Genomic DNA, 18,417 nt, shown 5'->3' with positions numbered 1-18,417 from the left:
ACAAAGTGTGTTCTAATTTACTTTTCTAAACATGTTTTTAAAAAGACAGCAAATATGAGCTTCAGCAAGGTTGAATATTAAAAAAAACAATCTTGAGGACGAATTCAAATGTGTAGTACAGTTCATAGATTTAAAATACTATTTGATAGATTAATATAAAATATACATTTGATACCCCATTATAATCTGTCTGATAAATGACATTTAGTGATGTGGTATTACTGACTGTATCCACGTGTCTGACAAAGTTTTGATAAATGTACAGACATGGAGCCGAGTGTGTATTGTTCTGATCCAGATTGTGTAACAATTAAGTCTTTAATAGGTAGAAGAGTTGATGGTGATCATAAGAGTAGGTGTTATAATCTTTGACTTCAGCCTACACCTTTTTCGGTTCAAATTGTATCATTGTGCATTATTAAGGAGGATATATTATGTTTGCAACAACGTGTTTACATCAGTACTGCTATGCATAGTCTTTTGTTTTCTTTCATGTTTTGATTTATATTTTAATAGACCAAAGATCGATCAATTGATAATTAAAAAAAAAAAAAAAAAAGATTGTTTTTCAGGTCTTAAACATACACTGCCATTTTACGACATAAATATAAATAAAGCCAATACACTTACATCTAATGAATTTCCACAAACCAGTGACATAATCCAGATTCCCAAACAGAGACAAAGGAGATTCAACATGGCTCAAACATATACAAGTCTGACATTTATCCAGCTTTGATCATTTTTGATCAGTTTATAACATCAGTCCACTTCACTATGAGGAGAAATGCACTGATCAGACATCATCTTTGTCACTTATACCTGACCGGCCGGACCTCTACACCTCAGTACGAAACTTCAGTGTGGGATTCTTCATTTTCTGCCAGTAGTCTTCATCAAACTGCTCATTCTGGGTCACAGTGAAATGGTTCTTCCAGTCACCAACCTTCCCTGGAGGAGCAGAGATGATGAATTAATGAAATCAGTGATAAGTGTGAGTAGTTTTCTTCTTCCCAGACTCCTTTCCCAGTAGATAATTCCACTGTACCTTTTCTCATGAAAGGAGACACCTTGTGATCCATGATGTGGACGGTGGAATAGTTGGCCATTTTATTTTGTTTCATGTTGTCAAACATCACTCCAGTTATGACTCTTTCCTTCTCCTCGGCTGAAGGAGACAAACAAAGGAAGGAACAGAGTCGGTCTATCTCTCGTCCGGAGTCCTGCACACATTAAAGAGTCTCAGTGTCAGCCTTGGAAGACATAAATCAAAGACACATAGCGGTTATTTTTTTCAAAATCTTGATAATGCTGACTTGCTTTCGTGCTGAGAGTTAGCTGAGAAGACCTATACAGTGCTGGCTAAAACATGAGACCAATTCTTTTATACTGATTCTTTTGCACATTCAGTCCTGCACAGGTATGTGCAGCCTCCAGGAAATAGCCATATGCTTGCACTCTAAAGTCTGACATGATAAAAGCTCTTGTGTTCTTGGACGTTATGTTACCAAACCAACTGCAAGCCACATAAATGGAACATTACAACCTTAACAGTAGGAACTCACTCAATACTTTTTGTGACAATGTTGAGCTTGTTGAGTATTTGTAACATTTCAACAGGTTATTAGTTGAGATTCAACAATTCAACAAACCCTGCTAACCCCAACCTTAACCATTCAATGATTTACTGATTTTTCGGTGAATATTTGTCAAACATTAGTTGAACATTAGAAAGTTCAACAAAGATTAGTGAAATGTTAAACTCTCTGTTTAAACTCTCTGTAAATACCTATATACGAGCGGCCTCTCCTCAGTCCCCTCCCCACTAGATTGTTGAATCTTTCATGTCCTGGACTTTATTCTAGCCCTCCTGTAACAGGTCAGCATTTGGGTCGTCCTTACCGTTTCCTCATACTGTGGCAGCTTGCTTTAAGCAGTGCAGAAGGTGACTGACAGAATCATGATTTCTCCTCAGGGCTTAATGTATGTAAGTGCTGCCGAGACCATTCAGTGCCACAAACTCAATTCAACTTGACTTGAATGATGCCGATGCTAGCACTTGTACGTACTCGCTGCCCTCGACACTTACGGTACATGCCATACTGTACAACAGTTTAATTGATAGCTAGCTTTACTTTCACTTGGTCTGCATATAATGTTAATATACCCTGCAATCTTGTTGCCCAAAAGGTTGAAATACTTGATATATTTAGAAGTCCAGACCTGGGTGAACTGAAGCAACGTAACACGAGAACTTCCCGACATGAGACTGGTGCCTCCCTCATGTCTGATCATTAAATTGATGCCAAAATCAGGAGATGGTGAGATTGGCAGAAAGACTGGAAGCAGGGGGAAACAGCCAGTCTTTGTTCAAAGATTTAAGAAAAAAAAAAAAAAAAAACCTACCAGTCCCTCTAAAACATATCTTGTTTGTTTAATCAGGACCAAAAAGAGAGATGTAGTTTTAGGGGAGAGGTAACATGCTGGTGCAGTGACTTCCTTGAGTCCTCTAGCTGAGTTGCTGCTTTCAAGTCTTCATACTAAGATTACTGTCCTCTTTCATATTTATTTTTTTCCTCATCTAACTCTTGGCAAGAAAATTAATTGGCATATTTCCCAAATTGCCGAACTATTCATTTCAATACAGGGCATGTTGTAATTTTACAAGAAACCAGCTTAACTGTCAACATTAATGACCATAAGAGGTCGGACAAAATCTTTTCTTTTAATGAATAAAAGAGTGTTTACAACATTTTCCAAAAAAACCTATGCCATCAAAAAAGGTGTCTAGCTCACCTCAATGAGATCTTCATAGAACATGTAGTGAATTTTTGAATGTGTCTGTTTCTTCTCCCACCAGCCGTTCACATGGTCATACCAGGATCCAAACACCACTGAAGCCACAGAGCAATGCATGAAGGAAAATTTAGACTTGAAATGAGAGGAAAGTGAGCCTTCATGCATATGAAAACTACTTTGAACTCACTCTTTCCCTCCATGAAATTCTGCAGAAAGGTGCTCCAGTCTCCTGGTTCTGGCTGGCAATTGTTCATGCGGTCAAAGTGGAAATAGGACACTGCGTTGTCCTTTGCATTACGGGCAACATAGACTATCTACAGGGACATAAAACAAAAATTAAATCTTAGCTGAATCAGAATTAAAATGTGGTCCATAAATCTTACATTTCAAAGGCTTTTACCCTGCAGTTCTGCTCCCAGAAGGACTTAGGCACAAACTGGACTGGCAGATGGGTCTTAATAAGGCGAGGAGTGGTGGGAAGCTGGTCTGCAAGCTCTTTGCCTTTGTGAAGAGAAGAATTTATCTGTGACTGACTGCATGTACAGCCTTGTTTATATACCAAAGAAGCTAACAGCCAAAACGGGCAAAAAAAAAAAAAAAAGGTGCTTCTCAGACGTTTTACATTTTACATGGTGTCATGAATTTACACACTGAAATCCTGCTGATAAAAACATTGATAGAACATGATAATCAAGTAAAAGAAAGTTATACAACTACACATTTGCCGAAAAAAGGCTTTCTATGAATCTGCCAGTCACTTTGCACATAGCACCTCTTTCAATAACTACAACAAAACTGATTGTAATCTCTTGAGTTTCTTAAAAGCCGTGAGTTCTGACAGCAGCCCTTTCATCATATGACACACATATGACTGAGTGCATATCTGCAAACAAGACTAATGTGAGGCAAAGAGTCTTGTTTCAGGACTTTTGACAGTGTCTGTGAAATAAATATCGCTGAGGCAATAAGCACACAACAATGTAGAGATTACGGACGCAAAGTCTATAGTCTATAGGAGCCAGTCTATAGAAATTTGCATTCAAAAGATTTAAGTGTGATATTAATAGGCTTGTGACCACATGATTCAACCTGCAGGTAGAGACGGTAAGCAGATCTCCAGGAAGGGCACTCTCATATGAATAGGGATGGATGTCTGACGCTCCGGACACGCCTGCCCAAAATACAAAAGGTCCAGGATGTACGAGACCCACGTGGTCCCTGAGATTAAAACACATGCTTTTCAATGGCCTGAACATCAGAAAAAAAATAACTCCAGGGTATTCATCAACATGAAATGATACAGTATAACAATGATGCCACAAGGTCAATACTCTAATCCACACAACCCCACCTGCTTTAGGATAAGTAGCTATAAGAATATCATCTGGTCTCGCTTTGAAGTTTTGGACGTTGTCCCAGTTGTCGGTGAAGTATCTGGTCATGGAGACTCCATGGAAGTCAAACAGTGTCGCTCGAGGAGGCAACTCCATCTGTGAGAAAATATCAATATGACATTTTGAATACCAGCCATGCTGCCAGAACAAGATTCAAACCTAAATATATTAGTTTTAATCATTCAGTTGACTGTACACATCGTTAAAATGGAACTGGTATTTTCAATACTTACTTAGCTGATGTAGCCAGTACAATACAGATGTATAACTAATAAGTAGTAATAAGGTTAATGCATGTGTTGGCCGCCCCTGCAGCAACACAGCTACAATAAAAGTCAGTAACACCCATGCACTGACACACCTCAGTTATCTTAAGCTTCTTTACACTTTTACACCCATATTACATACACACACACAAACACATAAGTCTTCATTTTATACAACATAGTTATGGTTTATTTCGAGCTTGGTGGAAGTACATTAGCTCTACTTGTAGTGTGCACATTTAGTTTTGTATATTCAACATTATGTTAATTTATGTTGTCCTAATTCTCTGTATTGATGCAAGGGGTTCCTTGCTTCACGTGGCCAGGATTGGCCGAACGGAAGCAGTGGTCCTAACTACAGGAAGTGCCAATAAGGCACAATAAGGTGTTCACCATGTCAGGAAGGAACTTGTCATGGTGCGGGTAAGGCTGGACCCAAATTCAGCCAACACATGGGAATCACGTGCAAAATTGTTTATTAATGGAAGACTTACGAAACTGGCTAACCAACAGAACAGGAAACCTAAGCATGAGGGCACACAAGGAACAACAAACGGAGACACAGGGGATAACAACAGCCGACATGAACAGACCGAGGACAAACCAGACATGAACAGATGAACCGACACAGACAAAGAGGAGCACAGAGACTATGTAGATACAAGGGAGGCAAGGGTGATTGAACACAGATGAAACACATTAGGGCGGGGCAGACAATCACCAAACGGAAGTAAAAACATTGAGACACAAGGAAACCAACTTCAAAATAAAACAGGAAGTGACACTGAGGTCGAGCGAAAGGACGGCGGAGGATCGCGGCGGAGACCGGGCCTCTCCGGAGGTTGAGCGGAAAGGCAGCAGCGAAGACCGGGTCTCTCCTGAGGCCGGGCCAGAGGACGGCAGCGGAGGCCAGGCCGGAGGATCGCAGCGGAGACCAGGCCTCTCCGGAGGTCGAGCGGAAGGGCGGCGGGGAAGACCGGGTCTCTCCAGAGGTCGAGTGGAGGGCGGCGAAGAGCGTTCTCTCCGGAGGCCGGAGGATCGTGGCGGCGGCGACCAGGCCTCTCCGGAGGTTGAGCGGAAGGGCAGCAGCGAAGACCGGGTCTCTCCTGAGGTCTAGCCGGAGAATCGCGGCGGAGACCAGGTCTCTCCTGAGGTCTAGCCAGAGGATCGCGGCGGAGGTCGAGCGGGAGGACGGCAGCAGAGACCGGGTCTCTCCGGAGGGCAGGCCGGAGGATCGCAGTGGAGACCAGGCCTCTCCGGAGGTCGAGTGGAGGATCGCGGCGGCGACCGGAGGTTGAGCGGAAAGGCAGCAGCGAAGACCGGGTCTCTCCTGAGGTCTAGCCGGAGGATCGCGGCGGAGACCCGGCCTCTCTGGAGGTCGAGCGGGAGGGCGGCAGCAGAGACCGGGTCTCTCCGGAGGCCAGGCCGGGTCTCTCCGGAGGTCGAGCGGGAGGACGGCAGCGGAGACCGGGTCTCTCCGGAGGTCGAGCGGAAGGGCGGCCGATCAGGCCGAGCGAAAGGACGGCGGAGGATCGCGGCGGAGACCCGGCCTCTCTGGAGGTCGAGCGGGAGGGCGGCGGAGAAGACCGGAGAAGAGAATCGCGGCGGAGACCAGGCATCTCCGGAGGTCGAGCGGAAGGGCGGCGGAGAAGACCGGATCGCGGCGGCGACCGGAGGTTGAGCGGAAAGGCAGCAGCGAAGACCGGGTCTCTCCTGAGGTCTAGACGGAGAATCGCGGCGGAGCCCAGGCCTCTCTGGAGGTCGAGCGGGAGGGCGGCGGAGAAGACTGGAGAAGAGAATCGCGGCGGAGACCAGGCCTCTCTGGAGGTCGAGCGGGAGGGCGGCGGAGAAGACTGGAGAAGAGAATCGCGGCGGAGACCAGGCCTCTCCGGAGGTCGAGTGGAGGACCGCGGCGGCGACCGGAGGTTGAGCGGAAAGGCAGCAGCGAAGACCGGGTCTCTCCTGAGGTCTAGACGGAGAATCGCGGCGGAGACCAGGCCTCTCTGGAGGGCGAGCGGGAGGACGGCAGCGGAGACCGGGTCCCTCCGGAGGCCGGGCCGGAGAATCGCGGCGGAGCCCAGGCCTCTCTGGAGGGCGAGCGGGAGGACGGCAGCGGAGACCGGGTCCCTCCGGAGGCCGGGCCGGAGAATCGCGGCGGAGCCCAGGCCTCTCTGGAGGGCGAGCGGGAGGACGGCAGCGGAGACCGGGTCCCTCCGGAGGCCGGGCCGGAGAATCGCGGCGGAGCCCAGGCCTCTCTGGAGGGCGAGCGGGAGGACGGCAGCGGAGACCGGGTCCCTCCGGAGGCCGGGCCGGAGAATCGCGGCGGAGACCGGGCCTCTCCGGAGGTTGAGCGGAAGGGCAGCAGCGAAGACCGGGTCTCTCCTGAGGTCTAGCCGGAGAATCGCGGCGGAGACCGGGCCTCTCCGGAGGTTGAGCGGGTGGACGGCAGCGGAGACCGGGTCTCTCCGGAGGCCGGGCCAGAGAATCGCGGCCTCTCCGGAGGTTGAGCGGAAGGGCAGCAGCGAAGACCGGGTCACTCCTGAGGTCTAGCCAGAGGATCGCGGCGGAGACCGGGTCTCTCCGGAGGTCGAGCGGAAGGGCAGCAGCGAAGACCGGGTCTCTCCTGAGGTCTAGCCGGAGAATCGTGGCGGAGACCCGGCCTCTCTGGAGGTCGAGCGGGAGGACGGCAGCAGAGACCGGGTCTCTCCGGAGGTCGAGCGGAGGGCGGCGAAGACCGTTCTCTCCGGAGGCCGGGCCGGAGAATCGCGGCGGCGATCAGGCCGAGCGAAAGGACGGCGGAGGATCGCGGCGGAGGTTAAGCGGGAGGACGGCAGCGGAGACCGGGTCTCTCCGGAGGCCGGGCCGGAGAATCGCGGCGGCGATCAGGCCGAGCGAAAGGACGGCGGAGGATCGCGGCGGAGGGTAAGCGGGAGGACGGCAGCGGAGACCGGGGCTCTCCGGAGGGCGAGCGGAAGGGCGGCGTAGAAGACCGGGTCTCTCCTGAGGTCTAGCTGGAGGATCGCGGCGGAGACCGGGCCTCTCCGGAGGGTAAGCGGGAGGACGGCAGCGGAGACCGGGGCTCTCCGGAGGGCGAGCGGAAGGGCGGCGTAGAAGACCGGGTCTCTCCTGAGGTCTAGCTGGAGGATCGCGGCGGAGACCGGGCCTCTCCGGAGGGTAAGCGGGAGGACGGCAGCGGAGACCGGGGCTCTCCGGAGGGCGAGCGGAAGGGCGGCGTAGAAGACCGGGTCTCTCCTGAGGTCTAGCTGGAGGATCGCGGCGGAGACCGGGCCTCTCCGGAGGGTAAGCGGGAGGACGGCAGCGGAGACCGGGGCTCTCCGGAGGGCGAGCGGAAGGGCGGCGTAGAAGACCGGGTCTCTCCTGAGGTCTAGCTGGAGGATCGCGGCGGAGACCGGGCCTCTCCGGAGGGTAAGCGGGAGGACGGCAGCGGAGACCGGGGCTCTCCGGAGGGCGAGCGGAAGGGCGGCGTAGAAGACCGGGTCTCTCCTGAGGTCTAGCTGGAGGATCGCGGCGGAGACCGGGCCTCTCCGGAGGGTAAGCGGGAGGACGGCAGCGGAGACCGGGTCTCTCCGGAGGTCGAGCGGAAGGGCAGCAGCGAAGACCGGGTCTCTCCTGAGGTCTAGCTGGAGGATCGCGGCGGAGACCGGGTCTCTTCGGAGGCCAGGCCGGAGGATCGCGGCGGCGACCGGGCCTCTCCGGAGGGTGAGCGGAAGGGCGGCGTAGAAGACCGGGACTCTCCGGAGGTCGAGCGGAAGGGCAGCCGCGAAGACCGGGTCTCTCCGGAGGCTGGGCCGGAGGATCGCGGCGGAGACCGGGTCTCTCCGGAGGTCGAGTGGAGGGCGGCGAAGACCGGGTCTCTCCGGAGGCTGGGCCGGAGGATCGCGGCGGCGACCGGGCCTCTCCGGAGGTTGAGCGGAAGGGCGGCGTAGAAGACCGGGTCTCTCCGGGCCGGATCGCGGCGGCGGCGACCGGGCCTCTCCGGAGGTTGAGCGGAAGGGCAGCAGCGAAGACCGTGTCTCTCCGGCGGTGGAGACTGGGCCTCCGAAGACCTGAGGTCTAGCCGGAGGATCGCGGCGGAGACCGTTCTCTCTGGAGGCCGGGCCGGAGGATCGGTGGCGACCGGGCCTCTCCGGAGGTTGAGCGGAGGGCGGCGGCGGAGACCGGCTCTCTCCGGAGGTCGACGGCGGAGACCGTCTCTCTCCGGAGGTCGAGCCGGAGGACGGCGGCGGAGTTCGAGCGGAAGGGCGGCGGCGAAGAACGGCTCTCTCTGGAGACCGGGGCAGAGGACGGCGGCGGAGACCGGTGTAGGGGCAATAATGCTCTAAGGTGAGGAAAGCAGACAACAATGAGTCTATGGAGATTCAAAGATTTATTACCGAACACTGTCAAATTAGAATGAATCAGCAATCAACACAATGATCATAAGCAGAGGCAAAGAGCAACACATTACTATTACATACACTATTACTATTTGGCCAAATAGGGTGCAGCCTCTCTCAACCACTCAGTACTGGAGTTCAATAATTTGTCAGTTTCATTAGACTTTGGTTTTTGGTTTAGAGGTTGGTATTTGGATACTGTTGGCTTTGATTAACAGGATGTTTATTTCAATTTACAGATTAACCGTCCTGTTTTAATCCTTTTGTTGCTAGTTAATGTGTTGAGTGTTTTTTATCATCACTCTTTGTGTACAATTGGTCTGATCAGACAGTATATCATTTTGTGATTCTTATGTCTGTTGACTTTTGCAGAATTTAACTCATGCTATGATAAGGCAATTTAACAAATCTAAGTTTAGGTAAATTTCCTTATCATAGCATGAGTTAAGTTCGGTTCATTTAACCTCTTTCATGGCCCCAGAACTTGATTGTTTTTTGTAAATTCATTTTTGGATAAATACAAAACACATAACATTTAAGAGACAACCAGCTTTAAAATCATGCACAGAACATTACTAATGCAGGGAAATTCAAATATTACAACATTTCCTGTTCAGCTAAGGATTCCCCGGCCAGTCTGGACACCCTCCAATCTCATACTTAGCTCTTTTATACAGTGACCATCACGTACACGTTTAAGCAAACAGTTCAACTTTCATTCAGGGTCATTCATCTTGCTTAATCATTAAGTGTATTTGCGGAGATCAGTTAATACAGTTTGTTCATACATTAAAAGAGACCATCCAATCCGATTAAAAGAAAACGTTACATGAAATGGAGGAAAACCGTTTTTTCCCCCATTACAACCGGCTCCCACCGGAGGCCGGGCCGGGCCGGAGGACGGCGGCGGAGAACGGCTCTCCCCGGAGGTCGAGCGGAAGGGCAGCAGCGAAGACCGGGTCACTCCGGAGGCCTGGCCAGAGGACGGTGGCGGAGACCGGCTCTCTCCGGAGGTTGAGCCGGAGCAGGAGTCAGCTGGACTGCTGATAGGAAATCTGGAGCGCAGACTGGGAATTTGGAACTGTAGTCGGCCGGACCACTGACTGGGAACCAGAATCAGGAATCAGAATCAGAATCAGGCCAACGACATGACACGGGGAGCAGGATACAGTAATCGGGCGGACCGCCAACAGAATAGGAGGTGAGACGTTGTCCAGAACCACTAACTCGGGAAGAAGGGAGAAGTCGACCGGGACCCCCAACGCTGAGACAGCTGATGCATCAGCCAGGGTGGTTGGGGAGGGCTCCTGGTTTCCCTGTGGTGACGGGAGCCACAATGTCATCGCCTTCTGTGGCCACCACGGAACCCCGGAAAAACAGACTCATCCCTTGAAAGGGGACTCGTCAGGGTCCTCCAGATCCGAGTCAGACAGCGGGTCAGCCAGTGTGAAAAAGGGACCTGACGTTCGACGGGGGCGCTGGCTGCAAGCTGCCAAAAAGAAGACGACGGCTCAGGGTCTTCCAGATCTAAAGCTGGGTCCATATTATGGTCGGTTCGTTCTGTCACGGTGCGGGAAAGGCTGGACCCAAATGCATCCAACAAATGGGATGAAGTGCAAAATTGTTTATTAGAGTTACGAAACTGGTGAATCAACAGAACAGGAAACCGAAGCACGAGGGCACACAAGGAACAACAACCGGAGACACAGGGGTTAACAACAGCCGACATGAACAGGCAACATGAACAGACCAACCGACACAGACAAAGGGGAGCACATAGACTGTATAGACACAAGGGAAGCATGGGTGATTGAACACAGGTGTAACACATTAGGGCGGGGCAGACAATCGCCAAACAGAGGAACAGGACCAAGACAGGAAGTAAAGAAAAATTGAGACACACAAGGAAACCAACTACAAAATAAAACAGGAAGTGACAAAAGCCAAACATAAACTCAAACAAAAAGTGCCTGCCATGGCAAACCATGACAGTACTGGAGTTCAATAATTTGTCAGTTTCATTAGACTTTGGTTTTTGGTTTAGAGGTTGGTATTTGGATACTGTTGGCTTTGATTAACAGGATGTTTATTTCAATTTACAGATTAACCGTCCTGTTTTAATCCTTTTGTTGCTAGTTAATGTGTTGAGTGTTTTTTTATCATCACTCTTTGTGTACAATTGGTCTGATCAGACAGTATATCCACTGTCCCATTTTGTGATTCTTATGTCTGTTGACTTTTGCAGAATTTAACTCATGCTATGATAAGGCAATTTAACAAATCTAAGTTTAGGTAAATTGCCTTATCATAGCATGAGTTAAGTTCGGTTCATTTAACCTCTTTCATGGCCCCAGAACTTGATTGTTTTTTGTAAATTCATTTTTGGATAAATACAAAACACATAACATTTAAGAGACAACCAGCTTTAAAATCATGCACAGAACATTACTAATGCAGGGAAATTCAAATATTACAACATTTCCTGTTCAGCTAAGGATTCCCCGGCCACATTAAATACACAAAAGAACAATGACAGCTTACATTTATTTATTTATTCATTGAATGGAATTTAAAAAAGTTAAACAAAGTTAAAGTAAAATGTAATCCCTTTAATCCTTAGTCTTTACTTCCTTAAGTATAAGCGGCAGATTTATTATTTGCAACCTATGAATACAACGCATCTTTCTGTGATGGTCTGTGCCTCCACATTTAAATCATTGATCCCAACAGATTTACAAACAGTTAAACAGTTGAAGTGTCTTGGTCAAATATTTGCTGTGTATGACCTGTAACTTTAGGAGCATGAAGCCAGAACAATGTCATTCCTCTGCTGTCATTTAATAATATGCCAATTATCATTTCAGTGCAGCACATTTGAAAACATACATATTAAAAACCCTGCCATGTTCCGGAAGTTATAAGTAGCTCACTGCGCACTTACCCTGCTCAGTAGATATTTTTCAAAACAGTGATTATGTCTGGATCATGCACTCGAAAGACGTCTATTTCTTGTGTAGTACTCCTTGTGACATAACTGCACAACTTCCTGAAATGAATGCAGGCGTGGACATGGTTTGTCCTTATATCAACGTAAGTGTGACTAGTCAAACACCACTGCTATCAGGTCAGAGGTAAGCCTGAGCTAATAGGTGCTGGTTGTGGCCAAATATGAGACTGGTGTTGATCCTTCCATCTAACTCTGTTACAAAGTAAAATAAATAAATATAATCTACTTCACACATGATGAGTCACTTGATTTACTCAGATAACATTAGCAACAAGTTAACTTAATTTTGAAACAGATTTGCTTCACAATATCCTTGAATTATCTTTACATACACTCCAGCCCTGTTCAGATGTCAGCATGGAAATGAAGTGTGGGGTCCTTGATCTTTTTCTTGTAATCTTCATCAAACTCTTCACTCTGGGCCACAGTGAAATAGTTTTTCCAGTCACCAACCTTTCCTGAAGAACCACAGAGAATCAGTCAGGTATTTTAGGTGGAGAACTGATTTTCTTTTACATGTCTTATTTATTGTATATCATTATCTAATTTACCTTTTTTAGTGAAGGACAAAGTTGTGAAATCCATCCCTGGGTATATTGAAAGATTGACCATGTTGTCCTTTTCAAACTGGATTTCTCATCCAATTCTTTCCTTCTCCTGGACTGACAGAGACAAACCAAGAAAGCAGCAGAGTTTGTCTATTTCTCATCCAGTATCCTAGAAACATGGTCAGATAATTTCAGCACACAATTATCGTCTGCAAAAACCTGAATAGTAAAATAACGCAAGGACAACCCACAGAGACAACTAAATTACCTCAACAAGATCTTCTTCGAACATGTAATGGAGGTTTGAATATGTATCTTTCTTCTTCCACCAGCTGTTCACATGGTCATACCAGGATCCAAACACCACTGAGGCCACAAAATACATCAGAATGCTTCAGTAAATTTGGACTTTTTTTTTTTGCATCTTTGAAAAACACAAAACAAATGAGTTATTATATCTCATACATACTCTTTGGCATTTGGCATAAATGATCTCCATAAGAAAAAAAAACACAACAAATTATCTGGAGGCAAACATCACATGAAACATGATAGAATTTGTATTCATGAACAATTGAGAACTAATAATTTGTATTAGTAACTGGAGTTAGACATCCCTCAGATCAGCATTAGAGTTAGCATCGCACTCAGCAAAGCTTCCCTGTCTAAATAATGGTTACTCTGATGGCATAATCACTAAGCAAACTTCATTATTAAACATACCCTGCAGTTCTGCTCCCAAAAGGACTTCGGCACAAACAGGATTGGAAGATGAGTCCTCATCAGTCGAGGAGAAGTGTGAAGCTTGTCCACCATTTCTGTTCCTTTGAATTAGGTTAAAAAAAAGCCTGGATCCTGTACATTATTACAACCGTTTACATGTCAATGAACCGCACAGGAAATGTTTTTAGATAGAGTGCCTGAATAAAAACATGATGGAAGGTTACAATGATGGAGATAGATGCACACAACGCAATGACATATCACTATTCAACAATATTAACAATTTAATTTACTGATTTAAGCAAAAGAAAGAGAATTACCATCATGGAATTGTGAGTAAAATTCTCTATATCTCTCCCATGAACAACAGAATAACTTAAGCAGAGTGAGATTGATGAAATGCTCCTTTACTGCTCTTTTTTTTTAAAAAATGAATGGAAGATACAGTTACACACAACACTCACTACATGTGCAAGTGACATCCTGCTCTAACACAGAACATGACAGACAGATGTCCACAACAGACAGCTCTCCTTTATACGCTCAACGCTGCCCTTTTGGCGAATAGGCTCAATTTTGATTATCAGTGCATGATGAAAACACATCATAATCATAATTTTCCTCACAGTATACAAATGTTTGAATGTTTGTGACATAGGAAATATTATGAATATGTGACTCAACCTGGCTGCAGAGGAGTTAAGGGGATCTCCAAATTAGGCACTCTGCACTTGCATAAATAGGGACAAATTTCTGATGCTCTGATGTCTGATCAAAATACAGCAGGTCAAGGATGTAGGATTTTTTCCTATAGAGAGAAAGAGAGAAAGAGGCAGAAAGAGGAAAATAAAATAGAATCAAATCCTCACCTCTACACACATATCTTTTAAGAGCTGTAAAGCACTTACACTGACATCATGTCATAGACTGACCTGCTTTGGGGTATGATGCAATAAGAATATAATCTGGCCAGGCCTGGAAGTTTTGAATGTTCTTCCAAATTTCTGTGAAATACTGAGTCATTCAGACTCCAATGAAATCAAACAGTTCTGGTCGAAATGGTGAATCCATCTTTAAAAAACAAAAAAAAAAAAAATCAAATCAAATGCAAATCATATGATGATGGCATTTGAGTTATCATGCTGGTTATAAATGATGGCTTAGTACTGAAATACATCCGTTTCTAACCATTGCTTCCATACTCAACATCCTGAAAAACAATCTTAACCATCCCAAAATCAAAATGATCAAAAGATTCTTGCTTTGTTGTTAGATTAGATAGATGTATGCTCCTGCTAATCCATATTAGTGTCTGTATTTCTCAGTAGGCAAGTTCTTCATATTCAGGGAAAGAGTGAGAAGAAAAATTGGACTTGGACTTTTGACTTGGACTGGCCTACCAGAACACATCAGGAGACACACCATCATATATGGCCTTTGTCATACTTTACAAGAACCATATAGTAAACAGATGAACTAAACTAAACTGTAGATCTTTTTTCACTTCATTCTGTAAAAGTTAGAGGCCATAGAAACTGTGAGGTTAGAGTTCAGACTGGACAGAACAGCAATTAATAACAGATATTTTATTAGTTTTTGTCCCTTCATTTGATCTTTCTGTGATAAAATTCTGTAGATCTGAGCTGATCACATAGACTTTGAGGACTTTAATTAGCAAATTAGAATTACTACATAATAATATGAAAGCAGAACAGACGACAAAGCTATTCGTCATTATCCTGATAAATAAACTCGGACTGGATTCCTGTTGTCTTTTGCCCACTGCTTATTGAGTAAAACTGGAAGCTGTACTGGGAGCTTGAACTCACCCTGCTGCTCTGCTCCTCCTATCTGTTGTCTGCACTGTTACTGCTGCTAGATGCACAACTATTTGAAAACTTTTTTAGATTTTTCTTGATTTTACTTTCTCTGACCTCCGTAGGCTTGTTTGAGATTAGCAATTAGCCATTAGCCAGTACACTGCAGCTGAAACACTAGTGGTGCCAACTTTTGTGAAGACTGTTCTTCTGCATAACTGCTAACAAAACATCATGTATTTAACTTGCAAGCTACAGTTAACAACACAAGTTTATCAAGTCCGTCATACCCCATCACAGACACTCTGCCGCTGGCTAATGCCGGTCAAGATGCCAGTCAAGATGCCAGTCAAACACTCCCTGACTCCCGACAAGCCCCCTCTGTGTGTCAGCCTAAGCGCCCCACTCTCCCTTCATCCCCAGGAGTTCACATGGACTTATAAGACTATCGTGCCTAAAACTCTGAACTGCCAGTTTTCACTTCAGTCAAATAATGATGCTTTCATGCGAGGCTGCAAGACTCTTGATTTTGAACAGTTTAGTTTTTACTCTACTGTATGCCCACTTGTTAACATGATGTATTGGCTAGCTCCCTAGCTAGCTACCCTGTGTGCACATATTGCCCATATTTCTACATGTAATATAAACTAACAGCGTCAATGTCACTTTCTAATCACATACCGACATGCCAACTACACAAACATTCTAAAAAAATACTTACACAGGTAATTATTCAGATGTCCTGATTCCGCCACATCCATCTCTTTTGAGCCACTGGTTATTCCACGTTCATGGAGTGAGCTTCTGAGCATGTGCATCTTTTGACCTTTGGTAACCCTTGTTTTAAAAATTATACTGAGATTCTTTGAGGACAAAGATATCGTTGTCAAAAAAGCAATTAAATATTATAATTTACTAGTTCACTGAGTTTCAATTTTTATTTCTCTGTTTATTTATTTTCAAATTCTGATCATAACTGTCAAATGTTCATTCATTTTCAGGATTGTAACCCTACAAATCCCAGTTTGTTTACATAATGTCACAGTTTTCATATTATTTTCCATATACTAAATACTAAAAGGGAGATTTTTTTTTGGATCATGAAAAAACAATGCCATGAGAACCACTTGTTCTAGACTCATGGACAAGCAATCACACAATTTGCATAAAGGCGTATGCCATATTTGTAGTAGCTAGGCCACACACACTCACACTCACACACATCTTCAAAGCTCAATAGCCTACTGTAACTTATGTACAGTACTGCACCTATGAGGTATAATATATTATAGTCTATTGATTTTGAATGTAATTTATTCCAATGGTCTACAGTGCTCTATAATAGAGCAACAATGCCCCCAGTGAACACCAGGAAAATGAATGTATTTGCTCCATAGGCCAAATACGACTTCATCCAGGACTTTAGAATTAAAACCTATCATATGCACGGCTTTATGCTGTAATGGCAGACGGATCTGATTTTTCTCTTTGGGGTAAGATTAATAAAAAGTGACGTTAAAATCACGTAAACGTAAAAGCGTCCTGTCTGGACTCTGATCTTCTCCATCACCGGTCCTTCTAGACTTCTTTGTAGTTTGTGCTCTACTCTCAGACCTCACAATTGTACAGCATCTCGTCAGTAACGTAATTCACTGTTTTCTACCTGTCTGTAAAAATTGGGTGTCTGCACTGTTTCACCTGCCCTCGCGATTCTCTTCTTCGTGGACCCGCTTTTAAAGTAATCGCTGATCGGGATGAAACGTGCTTGGATGCAAAGCAAACAACATCCACCTCACATCCACTACATATCAGGGCGCCGCCGCCTGACACACTCCTGCTGTGGGTTAAAAATAGACGCTCTGTAGAGGAAATTGCAGCTGTTATGCATTGTGCTGATCACGGTACAGCGCCACCAGGTGGGCGCAATGCTGCAATTGCAGTTTCAAAAGACAAATCCATTTGAAAATAGTGTTTTCCATGAAGGCATCCGTAAGAATTTGACGAGAACTGAAAATGGCACGAAACTGATGGTCTCATAATCCTTTAAGTGAGTCGTTTATTTATAGGATTCTTCTCATTAGGACTTTTCATATGCTCTCTCCGAATCCCCTTGATACACCCCTGAGTCCCTATCCCAAAGTCCACCCTCACGGACTCACAGACTTGGAGGCGCCTTCCCCGTAAATTTGAGAGGGCTTAGCGCTGTCCCACTGTCAAACCATCTGGTGCATGAGGGCTCTCCAGCAGACATTTTGAGCCCTTTATGCACACTTTCTGTAAGAAAGGAAATTAAAAGTTCATAACGTTGTGACATTATTATACAACACCTCAGCCAAAGGAAGTGGACTAATCTAATTATTATTTTTTATTTATTAAATGTTTCTATTCTTCTTCTTCTTCTTCTTCTTCTTCTTCTTCTTCTTCTTCTTCTTCTTCTTCTTCTTCTTCTTCTTCTTCTTCTTCTTATTATTATTATTATTATTATTATTATTATTATTATTATCATTATCATCAATGAGCTAATGGACACATGGATTTCCCCTAGGGAATAAATAATATCTATCTATCTATCTATCTATCTATCTATCTATCTATCTATCTATCTATCTATCTATCTATCTATCTATCTATCTATCTATCTATCTAACAAACAAGTATGAAAGGAACGAACCCTAGTGTTAGCATTACAAGAAAAAAAACATTATATGACAGTATAACAAAGAGCTCACTGTGCACAGAGCTCAGAGCCAGAACTGCAGCGTTATTTGTCCTATGATGATATGATGATGAATTTCAAATATCCAAATTGAATCAGATCTGATCCAATATTATTATTTCTTGTTTCCAAACAGGGAGTGAAGGGAGGGAATAAAAATGTAGCCTACAATCAAAAGTCCCAAACCCACATTTAAAAGCAAATGTTTTGGCATCATCAAGGTAATGTGATATAAGTGCTGTCCCATTCCTCTTTATACCATTTTGGGCCCTTGCAGCCTCTCGCACTCAATCACTAACCAGGCTACATCAATTAAGTCTGTGAGGGTTCAGGGCTCAGGGGGTACATTGGGATTGGGTCTAACTCTTCATTGCTCACTCTTTCCCACACTCACCCCAACTCATCTCTTTATGTGTACTTTTGCCCCCTGTTTTCTCTCTCCTTTATTTTTCTCTCCCTCTTTTGCAGTTGTCTCTCAGACCCACAGGCTACCAACTTCACCAAGGCATGAAGTTATTCCTGATGTCCTCTCTCTCCTCTGCCTACAGTTAGTTGATTTGACATTCAGAGATTCACGGTAATATCAAAAATGTTTGAAATTAAATTTGTATTGTTTTCAATGGGAAGCTGTTAACATTTTTGTAGTTGTTGGTGGCTGTGGTGGTAAATGCAAATGATGCTAGAAAGTTACTTAGCGAAGCACATTTCTGTAATTGCTATAGTTTAATACTGGCACCGTAATTTAGAACT

General features: G+C 45.2%; 1 protein-coding gene across 2 annotated transcripts; it reads right to left on the bottom strand.

Annotated features, from left to right (window-relative positions):
• Window positions 1-536: 536 nt before the first annotated feature.
• LOC111217366 (cytosolic sulfotransferase 2-like) lies at window positions 537-12,030 on the bottom strand. 2 transcript variants are annotated; one of them, XM_022739197.1, is made up of 8 exons: window positions 11,798-12,030; window positions 4,151-4,289; window positions 3,889-4,017; window positions 3,200-3,300; window positions 2,987-3,113; window positions 2,797-2,894; window positions 1,049-1,223; window positions 537-951 (listed from the first exon to the last, which is right to left on the bottom strand). In XM_022739197.1, exons 2-8 carry the CDS (start codon window positions 4,287-4,289, stop codon window positions 839-841), a joined length of 882 nt encoding a protein of 293 aa, XP_022594918.1. In that variant the 5' UTR covers window positions 11,798-12,030; the 3' UTR covers window positions 537-838. The 2 variants fall into 2 exon arrangements, with proteins under 2 accessions (XP_022594918.1, XP_022594919.1); XM_022739198.1 differs by lacking the exon at window positions 3,889-4,017.
• Window positions 12,031-18,417: the final 6,387 nt, after the last annotated feature.

This window comes from Seriola dumerili, unplaced genomic scaffold (assembly GCF_002260705.1).
Source record: "Seriola dumerili isolate Sdu_G_001 unplaced genomic scaffold, Sdu_1.0 BDQW01000043.1, whole genome shotgun sequence".
Taxonomy (NCBI): Eukaryota; Metazoa; Chordata; class Actinopteri; order Carangiformes; family Carangidae; genus Seriola; species Seriola dumerili.
The sequence above is the reverse complement of the archived record's forward strand: the minus strand, read 5'-3'. Positions and strand labels throughout refer to the sequence as shown.